General features: G+C 38.9%; 1 protein-coding gene across 4 annotated transcripts in view; it reads right to left on the reverse strand.

Moving 5' to 3' along the window:
- LOC141807386 (cadherin-18) overlaps nt 1-17,245 on the reverse strand; it is a 342,498-nt gene that overhangs the window by 75,421 nt on the left and 249,832 nt on the right. For all 4 annotated transcript variants that reach the window (XM_074693358.1, XM_074693357.1, XM_074693356.1 and 1 more), the window contains one exon: nt 8,163-8,282. In XM_074693358.1, the coding sequence (XP_074549459.1) occupies nt 8,163-8,282 (120 nt within the window). The remainder of the gene's footprint in view (nt 1-8,162; nt 8,283-17,245) is intronic.

A 17,245-nucleotide genomic window follows, 5' to 3' on the forward strand; every position in this document is an offset into this window, starting at 1 on the left:
AAACGTCTTGATCTGTGTCAGCTCCTTCAATAAACTCCAACACTTCCAAATCCCAGATCAGCAGAGATATTAGCCTATTTAGGATGCAACAGGGACCGCGCTTTGGTGTGTCTTTGCATGTGTGTGTGTGTGTGTGGGAGTACAGATGTGAGCTGCGTTCAGGGGAGTGTGGGGTGTTAGACGATGAGACTGGAGAGGAACAACCTTGATGTCTCTGCGGGTAAGTGACAGATGCAGGGTAGTGATGGGGAAGACAGGAGTTACGACCCGGCTATAAAAAGGATAAACGCGGAGCTCCGTCTCAGATGTACTTTTGCTGAGATATAGGAAGCTGTTGGAGAAACTGCTGCGTTGCACTTTCGGAATTTGCAAACCATGTAATCAAGTAAAGCCAATGCAGCGGATACTCTTAACACAGTTAGCATGTCACTGATTAAATCGAACTGGTCGGCGTCGCCCTGACACAAAGTGACAGAGCTCGACGTTCGTCCTCCAAACTTTGATCCTGAGAGGTTTACTCTCAGTCTGTTGGTCTAACACTCGTCTGTATTAGAGCAGATGCTCCTGTTGAACAAAATCCCCTCACAAGTCACAACACGAGCAGCAGGTTGGATGCTCGGGGTTAAAGGACACTGGGTCAGGATTTGCAGGTGTTATAGGAAACGCAAAGCCCCGTCGTCATCCAGGTTCAGTGTCTGGTGTTAAACGTGTTAATGGGACAGCTCAGAGTTTGAGGGATTAAAGGTTACGTCTTTCACTTTATGTTCTGAATCTGTTTATAACGGACAAACAACCTGCGAGCTGTTGGCGCAGCTTCAAAGTAAGGCTAACAAGCTTGGACATTCGTTTTTATTTTTGCTATCTGAGCACTAGACAAGTGCAAAAATGACTTTCAGACTGTTACTTTGGGTAAAAACTCACTCAGTACTCGGTTAACTCTTTAAAACTCATCAGGGCGCCAATAAGGGCCCTTTATAATACTGTGACACCTCCACTGCTTGGGCTAGCATTAGAAAGTTAAACAGCTTATAAAGAAGAACAGATGAGCTTTACAAACTATCCTAAGCATTACGGTACTGTACAGAAATCCACATGAACAATTTTCAAATCACAAATTAAAACTGATGCAAGCTGTTTTTTCAGGAGAGTGCTTAGGTTAATCAGAAAAAAAGGTATTTATTTCAACTAGGAGTGCACCAATAACATTTTTCTGGCTGATCACCAATCACCGATCTTTAAAAAGCCTGACCTGCCAATACCGATTTTTATTTTTTATAACTGAAAGCATATACATGTCAGACCTTCCAGGAGGAATATAAGATCAGTTTCATATGTAAGGATGAACAAATCCCCTAAAATTAAAGAAATCAGCATGTGTAATTTCAACATTGAAAGTAGGATTTCTGACTCTTATGATGCCAAAATAATGGAAGCCCATTTCTGCCAGTTCGAATAATAAAAAAATGAAACTTGGATTGGTTGGGACTTTTTTATGACCACATTTCAAGTTTTTTTATGTCATTATTATGACTTAATTAAAGCATAAGTTCAATTTTTTTATCCTAATTATGGTGAGTATATAGGGGGAAAAATCTCAACAAAGCCAAGTTTTAATTTTAATAATTGAATAAATAAAATTATAAAAAAAGGTTATAATAATATTTTTAAATAATACTGTTTTATAATATTTTTTATTTTTTATTTTTCCTTATTTTTAACCAGCAAAAATTAGTTTCCATACCGAATAGGAAACAAAAGATAATAATAATTATAATAATATTTAAAGTAACATTTTTTATTAATAATAATTTTTAAATTATCTTTTTTGTCCTTATTTTTAACCAGCAAAAATTAGTTTCCATTCCGAACAAGAAAAAAAAGGTGATAATAATTATGATAATAGTAATAAAAATGATAATAATAATAATAATAATAATAATAATAATAATAATAATAATAATAATAATAATAATAATAATAGTTTTAAGTATAATAACTGTAATTATAATAATTTTTAATACATTTATTTTTTTATTTTCCATATTTTTAACCAGCAAAAATAAGTTTCAATACTGCACAGGAAGAAAAAAAACTAAGGAGAAGGGGCAGGACGTTTGAACGACACCTGGGGTGTGTACCGAGCAAAAACCAACCACTCTTGTGTTAATGAGCAACAATCAACAGATGTGAACTAAAGAGTGCATTTAAGACCGGCATAAGGTTTTTTTTTTTTGGATAACTTTCATACATACAGTATTTATTTCAAAACTCATAACTGAGCAACAGTAAAAGGAAGGAGAAAGGAAGGTGCTGCTTGTCCAAAAAAAAAAAAAACCCTTTAAAGCTCCTTACACAAATTCCTGGAATAAACTCTAGAGGTTAGCATGTTTTTTGTTGTTTCATAAAATCCATATTGTTATTCTAGACTGACAGGCTGGAACATGGCTCACGGTGAGTCTAATTACACATTTTTTTCAAGAAATAAAACCTGACCACTGGATTAAACTCCAGTTTTTGCAGTGGATTGTATCAGAGCTTAAAGCTGCTCACTCCCTCCTCCCTCTGTAACACTTCCTCATCATCACTCCTAACATTTAGATCCATCTCTCCAACATCTGTCATGCTGCGTTATGTCTCTGCAGAGTAATTCTTATCCAGAACCTTCTCCCTCCATGCACGCTGCACCACACCAGCTCAGATTTACTACACCCATAAATAAGACCTATTTACAGACCAGACATGCAGCCGTCGTGATGCTGCTCCGAGTTCATCAGAAGGTTAATAAGGATGAAGTTGGAGTCATTTCACAGCTATTAGCATGTCTGATTTATTAATGCGGCTTCATCATTTAAATAAAGAAACACTTTAAATCTACAGGATCAATATCACAGAGAGCATGCTGGAAAATCTCATTTCACAGAGTAAAGTTTGTGTTCTTTGAGAGGACGGGATGAATGCGTCTTCATTTAGGTATGCTGTTACATTCTGCTAATTAGAAAGACCTGGCTTTTTAAAGTCATTATGTTTGATTGCAGTGTGCTTCATTTCAAAGAGGTGATTATGGAAATGAGTATTTATTTCGTTTGGGATAATATAGAATAAACAGTATAATTGAGATAAACTGCAGAAATTAACCAAGCATGAACTGCGAAAACTTTTATTTAATGTTTTGGTCTGAGTGATTTGAGCTGTCTCTGAAAAAGTCCCAAACTTCACTGGAGAACGTCAACAAACACCTGGAGTCTTTGAACGAGCCGCAACATCTTACAACATAATGAACCCATTCATAAAGAGTAGGTAGACCAATTAGACAAACTAACTTTTAAACAACAGATCCGACTGTAGTTTTATTAAAGGAGCAATGCAAAGAACTTAACAGGAGAACAATGCATGATGCTGTGAAGAAATATCCTCAGATGCCTTTAAGGTTTTAGTACCAACGTTCTGCAATCTCGGGTTTAAATCACTGCAAGAAACTGAAATCTTATCAAGTGTTTTTGTCTTATTTTAAAGTAAAATTTGTCTTATCATACTCGATATGAACCACATTCAGTTTATCAGTTAAAAAAGTCTTGATTCAAAAAAAATCTGCCAATAGAAATAGAAAAATTAGCTTGGAACGAAATTCAAAAAAAGTCATTTTCACAGCAGAAATTTACATATTTACAGCCTGGTACAAAAACTTCTCCATCTGAATCACTAATTTCTCCATCAGTACACACTGTACAGGTGGTGAAGTTTTCTTCTAACTCAGTAGTTTAGAAGATATTTGGATCACAAGTTTGCCCAATCAGAGGCACAGCTCAGGTCATGTGACTGACAAGCGCCCTATAGCTGTTAGTGTGGAGACTCAAAGCCCGCCTCACTTCCAATATGGCCGCACCAGCAGATTTGCTTCAAAGCTTCACTTCAGAAACAGACAGGTGACATCCTAGGCCATCCACCTGGGGATCAACCTCATGGGGCGAGACCTAGACCACTGGGCCATCTGGGACTGGACTACATCCATTTACTACACAGAGCAGCCGGTGTTCTGGAGTAAAGAGTGACCATGATAACTGGAGACTTTCAGCTGAACATGTCAGCAAATGTCAAATTTACTGCAAAAACCTGAAATCTTATCAAGAGTTTTGTCTTATTTCAAGTGAATTGTCTTATTCATCATCATCATCTAGTAATGAAATTACGTGGATACGCTTACAACAGACCTAATGTGAGGAGGAGATCCCTAGTCTGAAGGTCTACCTGCCACATCAGCATGTTTTATGTAAGACAGGATTCTCTTATCTCAAGGTTCATCTTTTACATGACTCATCAATATGTAACTCCACACCATCAGAAACTCTACGCTACTCACAGCTGATGGTCTCAGAGGCTATCTTTAAGGTCACAATTATGCTATCTTGTTTGTCACACTGTATATATACCCTGTTAGCCTGAATTAAGTTGGTACTCGTTTGGATTGTGGATTGCTGTCTCCTTTCTTCCTTTGATCAAAGATTTAGGCTTGACCCAACCTAGGAATTTCAAGAATAGCATATCACACTAAATATGAGTGACAGCAACTGACCAGTCCAGAAAATGTCTTGTTTCAAAGTGTTTAAAGACAAAATGAGGTCTGAATTGCTTTAACAAGTAAAAGAAAATCTGCCGATGGAACAAGAAAAACATTCTTGAGACTATAATGATGTCTTAATACAACTTTTCTCTTAATCCATTTGCAGTTTTTTTTTCACTTGTTACAGCAATTCAGAACTCATTTTTGTCTTAAAATAAGTTGAAACAAGACATTTTTCTGGACTGATCAGGTAAATGTGGCTCACATTAAGTCTAAAAAGACATTATTTGCCGATGATGATGATTATTTATTAAGTACAGTCCAGTACAGTCCAGTATAGTATAGTATAGTTGTAAGGTAATTATTCATAGACTTACTGCATAAATGATTTTCCAGCACTCAGTACATATATATATATATATATATATATATATATATATATATATATATATATATATATATATATATATATATATATATATATATATATATATATATATATTTCAGGTTTTTCCTTTTTTTTCCCCAAGAAGTTGTGAGCTAGTTTGGAAAGAGAAGCTAAGTAATTGTTTGTTCTATGTTTCAAAAATGTGAAAATTTCAAATTCACACTCCATAATAACCATTATTTCATATAAATGTGTTTGCCCACATAAGGGTTAACTGAAAGAACTCTAAATCCAGTTTTTACTTTGTGGAGGTCATGAAAAAGTGGGTTTAGAGCCGAGTTTAAAAACAATAATACATTATATTAACTTTATTTTTATAGAAATTTTTAAAACAGAAGTTTAGAAAGTGCTTTAACAGCGGGAACATAAAAACAAACACAAGCTTCGACCCTTGTGAACCCGGGCAATACAAGAACCATGGGTATCGCTTTATATTACGATCCTGTAATAAGCATTAATAAGACCTTTGTAAGTAGTTATAAGATGCTTATTCACAATATTATTTGTTTATAAGACTATATAACTGCTTAATAAGTGTTTAATAAGGTCATTGTAAGGGTTAGGCCCCACAGGTTAGGTTTAGGGGGAGGGTTGGGGTAGGGGCATTGCAGACAAAACAGAAGACAAAAAACAAAGAGGGTTAGGGTTAGGTTTCATATAGCTTATAGATTAAGTTGTCTTGTAGTAACTATTACAATGACCTTATTAAACACTTATTAAGCAGGACCTTAATATAGAGCGTTACCAAACCATGCAATATAAAATGAGAGCCTGAGGACCAAGACAAAAGCTAAAAACATCAGTCAATGGGAAAAATAAAATAAAAATAAAAATAAAAATAAAATAATAGGCAAAGTAAAGGGGTTGGGAGCAGAGAATAGGCCAGCAGGTATTAAAAGGACGATGTAAAGAGTGTTAATAGAATAATAAAACAATGAAATAATAATAAAAGTGATAAAATAATGAACGAGAAATGGAACAGTAAAGTCAAGGTGAGATAGAAATAAAAAGACCAAAAGATGGTATCACATAAAAGCGAGTCCAAAAAGTGAGTTTTTAAAAGAGACCTAAAGGAAGCGACTGACTCTGCACGCTCCATCACCTTTGATTTTCAGCCTCCACTTTCAACTCTAAAACTGACAGGAAGTCGGTGTAGGAGGCTAAAAATGGTGTGATGTGATGCTGTCTACTAACATCTACTGGACGAAATATGAGTCAGTGTGGAAAGAAAATAAAGAGAGGAAGTTCAAAGACACAAATTCTTGTTCACAGATTAAAATCAAACTAATCCTAAAATACTAAATCATCATTCTGATGTAGTTGGAGCAGGTCTCTGTCTGGACGTGGTTTTCTGGCTCCTTCATCATGACCCAGGTCTCAGACTCAGCGGTCTGTGTGTTTGGTTTCTGTTTTAATGGGAGCTGTTTACCACTCATCAAAATGAGTTTTTTATGTATGAATTTTCTCCTGTTGCTGGCTAACCTCCCTGCACAGCTTGACCAACCATTGCACTCTGCAGGACTTCTGTTGCCAAAACACTGCCCTCGCTGCGTGGAGTGCATAAAAACAGCTTTAATGTTAAAACTCAAAAGTATTTACAGAGAGTTTCAGCTGAAACAAAAGCCTGTGCTAGCTGAGCCTGCGGTCAATTTTCCATTTATAGCGTTACCTGACGGACAGACTGACCTGCTGGCTCAGAGATGGTCAAACCACTTAAGCTGGGGACAGGTGAAAGGAGGATTTAGGTCAAGCCTGAGACGGTCTTTTGGGGATTCCTTCTGCGCCATATGTGCGGGCCAAATGCTATCATTACCCTCTGTCCTTAACCGACCTCTGCTGCTCGTGTAAAATCTGCCACCGTCGTATCCGGAGAGTAACACCCAGGTCGTGTGGGAAGAGGTGGATTTGTGGGTGTTTGGACTTGGTTGTTCCTTAAATCCTGCTAATGATACGTCTCTATCCCTTTGTGGTGTCTCCACAGTCTAAACATGGAGGGAAGCAGCTACCTGTGGATGTAATGGGCTAATGCACCGTGAGCCGCGTGCACAAGCCGCTTCAGCTGGCAGCACGCCAGCGCCGCCACTTTAAGGCTTGAGCTTAAAGACCGCTGACCGCCGGAGTTCCTTCTGCTCGTTTGAGTGAAGAAGGGTAAAAAAGAAAAAAAAAAAAAAAACAGCAGCCGTCTTGTGTAAATTAATACATGTGGGAGGGAAAGTGCAAAGCAGAGAGTGCAGCCGTCGAGGCCTTCAATTACCTCCTTACTCCTCTGCATGCCCTACACCCAATTACAACACCAAGATGCAGAGTCAGCTCCGGCAAACACGCCATCACGTGACTCCCGAAGCAGGAGAAAGCATCAAAACATCACGGTGATGCTGCAAAAATAATCTGACGCTACAAAGCCTTGCTCCTTTTAAAAAAATTGGCTTGTGCTCGCCACGCTGCTGTGAAATTGCTCCATCAATCCCCCAACGCCGTCCCCCCCCCAAGGTAAAGTCAAAATATTCAGCGATTTATTTGTGCTGCTCGTTCAGCAGAGAACTCGTGTTTTACATGGGCGCCGTGGTCTCAGAGGGGCCGGTAGTCGCTCCACACTGCGATGAATCAATCCAACACCAGCGTAGGGCAAGCATGTGAAGCTTCAAACACACACACGTACACACACACACACACGTCCTGCGAGACAAAGAGAGATCAGAAATAAACATGCACACACTCACAAAAACACACTCCCACCACGTATAAAAGTTATATATTGTGCACTTTAAAAGGTTTATTAACATTTAATAGATTCCAGCAGCGGCCTCGCAGACAAAAGCCGGCGCTGAAAAGACAGAGCGCTGCCTGTCGGGGCTTTTTACCTCCACTCTAAAGCCAGGAAACAATGGCTTTCCGAAGACATCCCTGCAAATGTCTCCTTTGACCCTTGAGGAGTTAGTTATGGCCCACAAAATAGTGGATTGCGTGCTCGACAGTACAGGAGTCATATGAGTGGTCTATAACTCTGCTGTGGCTGCTTTTGGGCTTTTACGATGTCAGAAAGAGGCAGTAACGGAGCAGAGTGTTGACTGCAGGAAGCGAGGTGCACGCATCACGTCAGCAGAGACACAACACGGATCATAACCAGCTCTGAGCTCCAATGAAGGGATATCTCACCTGTTTTGGGGTCGACGGAGAAATATGGCTGTCCTTGAAGAATACTGTAGACGATCTTGGCGCTGTTTCCGTACGTAGGGTCGTCAGCGTCAGTCGCTGTGATTTGTAACACAGAAGTGCCTGAAAGACAAGAAAGCAGAGTTACTCCTCAACCTGTGGCTCTGTGACTGCTTTTTAGCGGCTCCTTGTAGCTTTAAAAATATTACTGACATAAAGAATTTTTATTTTTCTTATAGAGGGAAAGACATTGACTCTTTAGTTGAACTAAATCTTCATCCCATCTGTCAATAAAGCCTGCCACTGCTCTACTTCACCTCCTACAACATCAACAGCCCACCAACTTTCCATGCACCTGTGGCTAACCTCAAGTTTTACAGCCCTGGGAAGATAACTACATCTACAAAAAGACTAATCTGGAAGAAAATACTGATTTTAATTCTGTGCGGATGGACTAACATACATGATTGATATGTGGCAAGACATTAGAAAGCAACACAAAATGATAAGTTGATCATCATTATCAATATGAGGTAAAGAAATTCGAGAATTCTTCCAATTTTTTTTTTTTTTTTTTGCAAATTTATTCAATTCATTTTTATTTTTTTATTTTTTGAATTTATGATTTTGTTTGAAAAAAACAATGTTTTAATTTATTTATTTTTTTGGGCAAAATGTTTTAGAATTTTTTTAATATTATAATTTCACATTTATGGAAATTTTTCCCTTTTTTGCCATTTTTTTTCCCTTTTTGGATTTTCTTTTTTTTTTTTTTTTTTTTGAAACAGGAAGCCAGGCCCAGAAACCAACAAAAAACACTGAGTGACTTCTGAAATGAAACAAACGAAACCCCAGGAGTCAACAGGTTTGAGGTTTTACAGCCCAGACAATGGATTCATTTAACTGCCAATGGGCCCACTCAATATACATGCTTTACATATATAGTAAGACATTAGTGAAGAACAACAGGTGAGTTGAGCGACACAATCAATATATGGTATCCAATTAAACAGTTCTTTAAAAATTTAAAAAATTTTTAAAGTGATTTTTTTTCATTTGTTTTTTTTTATTTTGCAAATTCTAAAACTTTTTTTTTTTTGCTAATTGAAAAAATATATCTTTTTTTTTTTTTTTTTTATTTTGCAAAATTTTTCCGATTTTTTTCAGTATTTCCTTTATTTGTTTTTTTATCTTTTATTTTATTTTTTTTAGAAATTACACATTTTTTATTATTTTTTGCACATAATTAACTACTACTACATCACAAATAGAATAGCATAAACTTAAACAAAGTCTCTTATTCACTTGACTCTTTATCCACTTTACAGTCTTTATTGTGAAGATAAAGTAGATTCTGTGGCTCCTGAATGACTCTAATCCTGGGCTGAGGCAAAATGTCTCCTAGGAAAGTGAAGGTTGCAGACCCCTGCCTTAGACACCAACGATCTTATGATCAACACCAGAAGTGTCAAGTCTACGACAATGATGCCTCACTTTACAAAAAGCAGATTGAGTGAAACAGGAAGTTGGGCATGGAAACCACTTAAAACACCCTGTGACTTTCAAAATAAAACAATGTTAGCGGATGCACTGAGCAGAGGTAGACCAGGAGTCAACAGGTTTGTGGTTTTACAGCTCAGAGCCCACCTTATTGCCAGAAGGCCTGTTAGTCAGAAAATTAGTTTAGATTTTAGAATTTAAACTAAATCTGAACAAATTTTCTGACTCACAGGCTGTCTGAGGCATTCAGATTCTGTGAAAGGAGACACATCTGGTGAGTTCTCAGCATCAGAGGGAAACCCTTCTTTCTGCCATAACCAGTCTACAGCTGCAGAACATGGCACTCTAGAAGCCTCCTCCGCTGTTGCCATGCTACAATGTAATATGTCTCCATCCATATAAGTGACAAATTATGTGAAATGGACATTTGTTTTGGAGAACAACTCACATTTAGAAGGTTAGGAAAAAAAAAAGTTTATTTTCTTTGACGCTGATTCACCAATTAGTGATGTCACAAGTTGAGCCAGTCTCACAACTCTCTTGTTTGACTCTCCTGTGACTCTTTAAACAAGCAGTTCAGACCCAGATGAAACTTTAAAACCCAATGTATGTCAACTTTGGATTTTAAGACCCAACATTCTAACTTTACCTTTGTTTGTAAAAATATTCCCCCTCTTTAAAAGTTCCAGTTTGTTGTTTTCTAAAAGTTCTAGGTTGAATTCTTCCAGCAACTCTCCAGATCCCAGGAGAATAACTGTGCACAAAATGTTAATGTAAGGCAGCAGGGTTAAAGAGAGATGCTTAAAATGCTGGACACATCCTGGATATAAAAGCTGAAGACGTGCAACATCCTGGTTTAGCATGCTTTAGCAGATACTAACAGACTGTTTAGCATATTATTCAGCCTACTGTACAGAGTTTTCTCTCTGTGAAACAAAAAGGGAGATGCTCGTCTTATGTGCACACATTATGGTTGGGTATTCAGCTAACCAGCTGTCGTGATGTATGCACAAAATAAGTTGAAAAGCGTTGAGTGTGTAAATATTTGTGTGTCAAACTAATGAAGAGTGATTATACATTCACCGGCTCCGACTGCAGCGTGAGTTACACCACATGAAAGCTAAACAGCTTCTTCCAGACGTTTCTTTCAGCGCGTGTGAGGAACAAAAGCACGAGCGGCGGTGATAGTTTCCGAGTGGTTTCATTGCAGACGATGACACAACAAAGACGGATGCTTCAAACGCGCTGCATGCTCCGTGTTTACAGTTATTTAAAATAATGCGTAAAGGCCATTGTGCTTCAATTTAACACTCCAAGTGCTGCTCAACCAGCATTACAGGCTTCATTAACCTGTTATAATTGCATGATGAGTGCATTTTAATTGCATTTACAGCTTACATGATGCATTTGCAGATGAAAGAACACCAGTTTGGTTGTTTTTAGAGATATATGAGGTGTATGATACACCCTAAAGCCTCGCGCTGTTACCGTCCTCGACCTGGGAATTCAACTCATTAAAGCGGAGCAGCTCAGTCCACCGTGTCCCTCCTGTTTTTGTGGAACCTGGAGGAGCAGAGTGAAATGCCAGCCATAATGAAGCATGTATTCAGGAGTACGCTTGGTCACTCTGCATCTGTGTAAAGCTTGCAGAGGAAATTGCAATGGGATTTATTTGGACTTAATTAAATCTGGGTTTGTTTTGGAGGCTGAGCTGCTTCTGACTCATCAGTCCAGGAAAACTTATTCATTAGTACATGATGCAGTTGATGAACCTTGAAGCCTTGTGTGTTAACGGCTTAAGGAAACAAAAACCTGCTTTAATCTCTTACGGTGAGTGTTTCTGTAAAGTTTACCACAAGAAAATGTTTCTGTATAACTCCAGCGCCTCATATTTTTACATGAACAGTCGCTGCACTCAACGCGTCCTTTCAGTCAGTATAATGTGATTTCCAATGCTCACACACACTTCAGCTGGAGTGCTGTGTACAGTATAGTTTGAACTATTCAAGGGATGATTGCTACAGTAAAAGGTCTGGTTTAAAGTCCTTGAGTTGGTTCATACCCTGCTGGTTTTGTGCTCTTTTCAAGTCTTCAGACGTCCAAGCTCCTCAACAAGCAGAGCTAACGTAACCTCACTCTTCATTTTATCTATAGACTCTCAAGTTTGAACAGACCACTGCAGAATAACTGCTGACTGTGGTTTGGAGTCAACATTAGCCCCTGTGACAGCCTTCAGCTGGTGGTTTGGCCTTTAGCCCCTGTTTTAGCCTTCAGTTCATGTTGAAGCTTTTAGCTTGTGTTGTAGTCTTTAGCTTGTTTATTCTGTATAAAAGCCTTTAGCTGATTAAGCCTGTGTTTTAGCCTTTAGCTCTTGTTTAAGCCATGAGTTCATGTTTTAGCTTTTAGCTTGAGTTTTAGTCTTTAGCTCTTTTAGCTTGCGTCTTAGCCTTGGGCTCATGTTAAAGCTTTTAACCCACATTTTAGCCTTTAGCTCATGTTTTCACTGTGTCCTGTGTCTTGACCTTTGGCCTGTGTTTTAGCCCTTAGCTCCTGTTAGCGTTTTTAGCATGTGTTTTAGACTTAAGCTTGTTTATTTGTATATAAGCCTTTAACTTCTTTAGCTTGTGTTTTAGCCTTTAGCTTGTGTTTTAGCCCTTAGCTCATGTTTTCACCTTTAGTCTGTTTCCTAGGCTTTAGCCTGTGTTTTAGCCTTTAGCTTGAATTTAGGCTTTATCACATGTTTGAGCTTTTAACTTGTGATTCAGTTCTTAGTTTGTTTGTTTTGTTTGTAAGACTTTAGCTCATTTAGCTTGTGTCTTAGCCATCAGCTTGTGTTTTAGCCCTGAGCTTTTGTTTTCACCTTGTGTTTTAGCCTTTAGCTCTTGTGTAAACCTTTAGCCAGTGTTCAAGCCTTTAGCCTGTGTTTTCACCGTATCCTGTATCTTAGCCTTTAGCCTAGGATTTAGCCTTCAGCTTATATTTTAGCCCTTATCCCATGATAAAGTTTTTAGCATGTGTTTAAGTCTGTGGCTTGTTCATTTTGTGTTTAAGCCTTTTAGCTTGTTTAGCTTGTGTCTTAGGCTTTAGCTTATGTTTCTGCCTTAAGCTCATGTTTTTACCTTTAGCCCATGTTTTAGCCTTTCGCTCATGTTTTAGCTTGTAACACATGTTTAAGCTTTTGTCTTTAGCTTGTTTATTTTGTGTTTATGCTTTTAGCTCGTTTAGCTTGTGTTTAAGCCAATGACAAAATTAGTCAATGTTTTGTCCTTCAGGTCATGTTTTCACCTTTATCCCGTGTTTAGCTTTTAGCTCATGTTTTAGCCTTTACCTCATAATAAGGCTATTATCAAGTACTTTAGTTTTTAGTTTGTTTATTATGTATTGAAGCCTTTAGCTCATTTAGCTTGTGTCTCAGGCTTTAGCTTGTATTTCTGCCTTATGCTCATGAATTCGCCTTGGGTACACGTTTTAGCCTTTAGCCCATGTTTTAGCCATCAGCTTGTGTTCAAGCCTTTAGCTCATGCTTTAGTCTTTATCTCATGTTTAAGCCTTTAGTCCGTATTAAGACCTAAGCTTTTGTGAGGCTTTTAGTTCATGCCTTGGTCTTTTGCTCTTTGAGCTTGTGTCCTAGCCTCTGGCCTGTGTTTTCAACTTGGTCCCGTATTTTAGCCATCAGCTCATGTTTTAGCCTTTACCTCATATCTAATCATTTCGCTTGTGTCTTAGGCTTTAGCTTGTATTTCCCATGTATTAGCCTTTAGCTTGTTTTTTAGCTTTTATCACATGTTTAGGCTTTTAGCTTGTGGTTTTGTCTTTAGCTTGTTTATTTTTTATTCAAGCCTTTAGTTCATTTAGCTTGTGTCTTAGCCATCAGCCAATGATTGAGCCTTTAGCTCGTGTTTTAGTTTGTAGCCAATATTGGAGCTTTAGTCTGTGTTGAAGACTTTAGCTCATATTTTGGTCTTTAGCTCGTGTTTCAGCCTTATCACATGTTAAAGCCTTTAGCTTTTGTTTTAGTTTTTAACCTAATTTATTTAAACCTTTAGCTCTTTTAGCTTTTGTCTTAGCCTTTAGCTCATGTTTGCACCTTTAACCTGTGTTTCAGACTTAAGCTTGTGCTCTGTCACTCTCCTGTTTAGCTTCATTTTGCTCTGACCTCCTTTCTTCCAAACAGTTCAGCTCCAGTGTCACCGTCACTTCAAAATAAAATTCAACTCTGCAGAGAAAGTGCTTTTTCTCTAAAGTTCCAGAGTTAAATTTATGGTTTTGTTTTTTTTCCTAAATTGGAGCGTTCCTGGTGACAGCAATTACAGAGAAAACATGAGTCTAATCCAGCAGCAGATGAAACCACAGGTCCTTTAATAACAGAGTGTGAGGTTTTTATCACTGAGGTCACCTCACATCCAGAGGAGTTTTTAATTTCTATCTTTATTTTACTGTAAATGACAAACTGTGGATAAACTGCAGCCCGGCTGAACACACTGACTTCATATGACCTCAGCTCTAAAACACATCACTCAATGAGCAGCTTTATGGCTCTGTCCAGACAATATGGCCGTCATAAAGCAGACTTTATAGCAGAGCTGCTGTATTGGACTGTACCAGACTGAGCAGGTGTTTCCTCTCAGGTGATCACAGCGACTGTCGACATATCTGCTCAAATTACAGCGTGAGGCTTCAGGTTTTCTTCCAAAAACAGACAAAATGTATTCAGCGCTGAACTCCGCCTGTGCTCCAGAACTTTGGAGTTATTCACCATCCATTTCTGCTGACCCCATTGGACCCTTTCTCTAACCAGGGAACATAATGCACTTTTTAAAAAAGCAAGGTTTGCGTCTGAAAAATGGATCCCAACCATTAGTTTCTCTTCATCCTCTCTCAGTCTGAGTCAAGGATCTTTGCCATTTTCTTTCATTCCCATTTTCATGCAGTTGTGACATGAAAAACCCTGATTTCCTGGATGCCTACTGCAATGAAACAGCAATTAGCCGCCGAGGTGCCGGGTGCCGCTCGGTGGGTTGGAGGAAGACGTCATCTTAATGGACCGAAGCTGTCAATACACCGCTCTGCTTTTCAGAGACGGGGACCGCTTTGAAATGTTAAGGCAGAAGAAAGATGCAGATGTAAAGGGAAGTAAAACAACATTGATCTGTGTTTTATGATAGAAGACGACATTTACTGGAAATAAGATTTGAGAGGAGCAAAAAGAGGAAAGAAGTCCTTTCAAAGGAGCTCTAACGAGTTGTTTATAAAGAATTCATCACTTAACCATGTGTGCAATTTGGATCAATTTCCGTGCATTAGATCCAATAACACTCATTTAATCCCAACTTCTGATCCAAATCAACCACAAACACTTCTCTGGGTTTTCAAAGCGTCACTTCATGAGGGGTGGAAGGGCTGACAGGAAGGCAGAGCTTCTTATCTCCAGGATTTCCATTTAGAGAAATCACGTCGAAGATGAATACAATGGAGGGAAATTGATACTCCTTTCATCCAGCACTCTAAAAAATGAGGCGCTGTAACGCAGGACTACCTGGCATGTGCCCAGCTGATCAATTTAGACAGGAAAAAGCCACATCACAACCAATTAGCTGCCACACATTTGCAGAAAAGCCCCTTCCTGCTCTCGGGAGCGCCAGTATTGACAAATGCTGGAGGATTAGCGCGGTGGAGTGTGAGGACAGTTGATTGTTACAGCCGATTTGATGCCGCAGACGCAGAACCGGAGAGGAATTACTTTAATGGACGCTAGCAAAAGAGGAGGCGGGAAAAAGGGCTAATTATTTTCCTCTTCACAGACGTTGATTCCTCCCCTCGGGTCATCAATGGTGATTGATTCTTTTTGTGCAACCCGATGATGAAGTTTGCAAGTGAAGGCTGAAACTTTTAAATGAACGGTTTAGTTAGCAATGATCCACGGATGTCAGGGTACAGACTTTACTCTGAACTCACTGAAACAGAAAGATTATATCTCTAATTACCAAGATGGTTTAATAATCTCAAATTAAAGTCCCGATCTTCCAAACAGTCAATAAGAAGAGCCTCAGATGCTTGTTTTTATTGATCAGGTAGACTTAGACACAAAAAACTTTGAACTCATTGCCAAGGTAAAACTTTTCTGTAGTCTGTGCATCCATCACACCTGTCCATACTCTAACTGGTTGACTTAACCCCTTAACCTTGGTTCAGTCAAGAAACCTTGAGTCTGAGTCTGATGGCTGACTGTGATTGGCTTGGTCGCCATTCAATCAATGTAGCTTGACCAATCTGTGAGAGGGATGATTTTCTGTTTCTGCACGTTTTCTGTTCTACTACACGAGATTTGGAAGATTAAGCGAGAAGAAGCTGAAGCTCTGCTGAAGAATCAGGAGAGAGAAATCTTGTGTGATCTGTCTTCAAGTGTGTGCTCTCTAAATGTGTAAAGTTTTGGAGAATCCTATAATGTGTGCCAGCCTTAAGTCGCTATGACAACACCACGCCAGCTGACAAAGTTTAGTAGAGAGATGAAAACGATTTCTGTGATTAATTTTGTAGTGATGGTGGACACTGGAGGACAGAAGAGCAGAAGAAAGAGAAACAGGAGAGAGATAGAGCACGAGCTTAAAGTGATACTATGGGATGGAACAAGTTGGGTCCTAAAAAATCTGATACGGTCTGCATTCACGCTTTATTTAGAGAATTTTCAGCGAGTTGCTTTGACACAAAAACACCGCTAAATAAGGCTCTAGTTCTCATCGTGTCATAAAACGGCGCTACCTCCGCTGCAGAGCCACAGCTGGCTACGAGGCGCTCGCCGCTTAGTGTATCAGTCCACGCGTGGCGTGCTAGATATAAACAAACGCAGGTAGTCTGCCAGGACGAAGAGACACGATGAGAACTAGAGCCTTATTTAGCGGTGTTTTTGTGTGAAAGTAACGCGCTGAAAATTCTCTAAATAAAGCGTGAATGCAGACTGATACCAGATATTTTCAGTGGGAGTCCGTTTATTTGTGTTTTTGGTCAAGTAAAATATGACCGCGTCTGAGTGCAGAGGAAACCTGCAGAGGAGCAGCGAGGGGGTGTTTGGTGCGAGCGCTCTGGGCTTCTGCTGCACAAAATCACTGCTGTAGGGGTAATTTCTGCCCTAAACCTTGTGATAGGACCCAACTTGTTCCATCCCAGAGTATCACTTTAAGTCTCTATGACAACACCAAGCCGAAAAAAGGGGGATCTGTGTTTTTCTTTGCTGGAAACAATTTCTATGATTAATTTTGTAGTGATGGTGGACACTGGAGCCTAACTGTCAGACAGAAAAAGGACAGAAGAGCAGAAGAAAGAGAAACAGGAGAGAGATAGAGCACGAGCTAAAGGCTAACAGGGCTAATCTGTTTGTGCTAATGTTGATTCCAACCCACAGTCAGCAGTTATTCTACAGTGGTCTGTTCAAACTTGAGAGTTTATCAATAAAATGAAGAGTGAGGTTATGGACACGGGGACTAATGTACTGTGTAAACGGACAGTTAGCTTGTTGTCACGTTAGCTTACAGAAACGTCATATCACTGGACTGCTAGTACCATAACCATACTGATAAATACCTTACCTC

The sequence above is a fragment of the Halichoeres trimaculatus genome, unplaced genomic scaffold (genome assembly GCF_033239565.1).
Source record: "Halichoeres trimaculatus isolate MK-OKI-2021-1 unplaced genomic scaffold, fHalTri1.1 fHalTri1_scaffold_18, whole genome shotgun sequence".
Taxonomy (NCBI): Eukaryota; Metazoa; Chordata; class Actinopteri; order Labriformes; family Labridae; genus Halichoeres; species Halichoeres trimaculatus.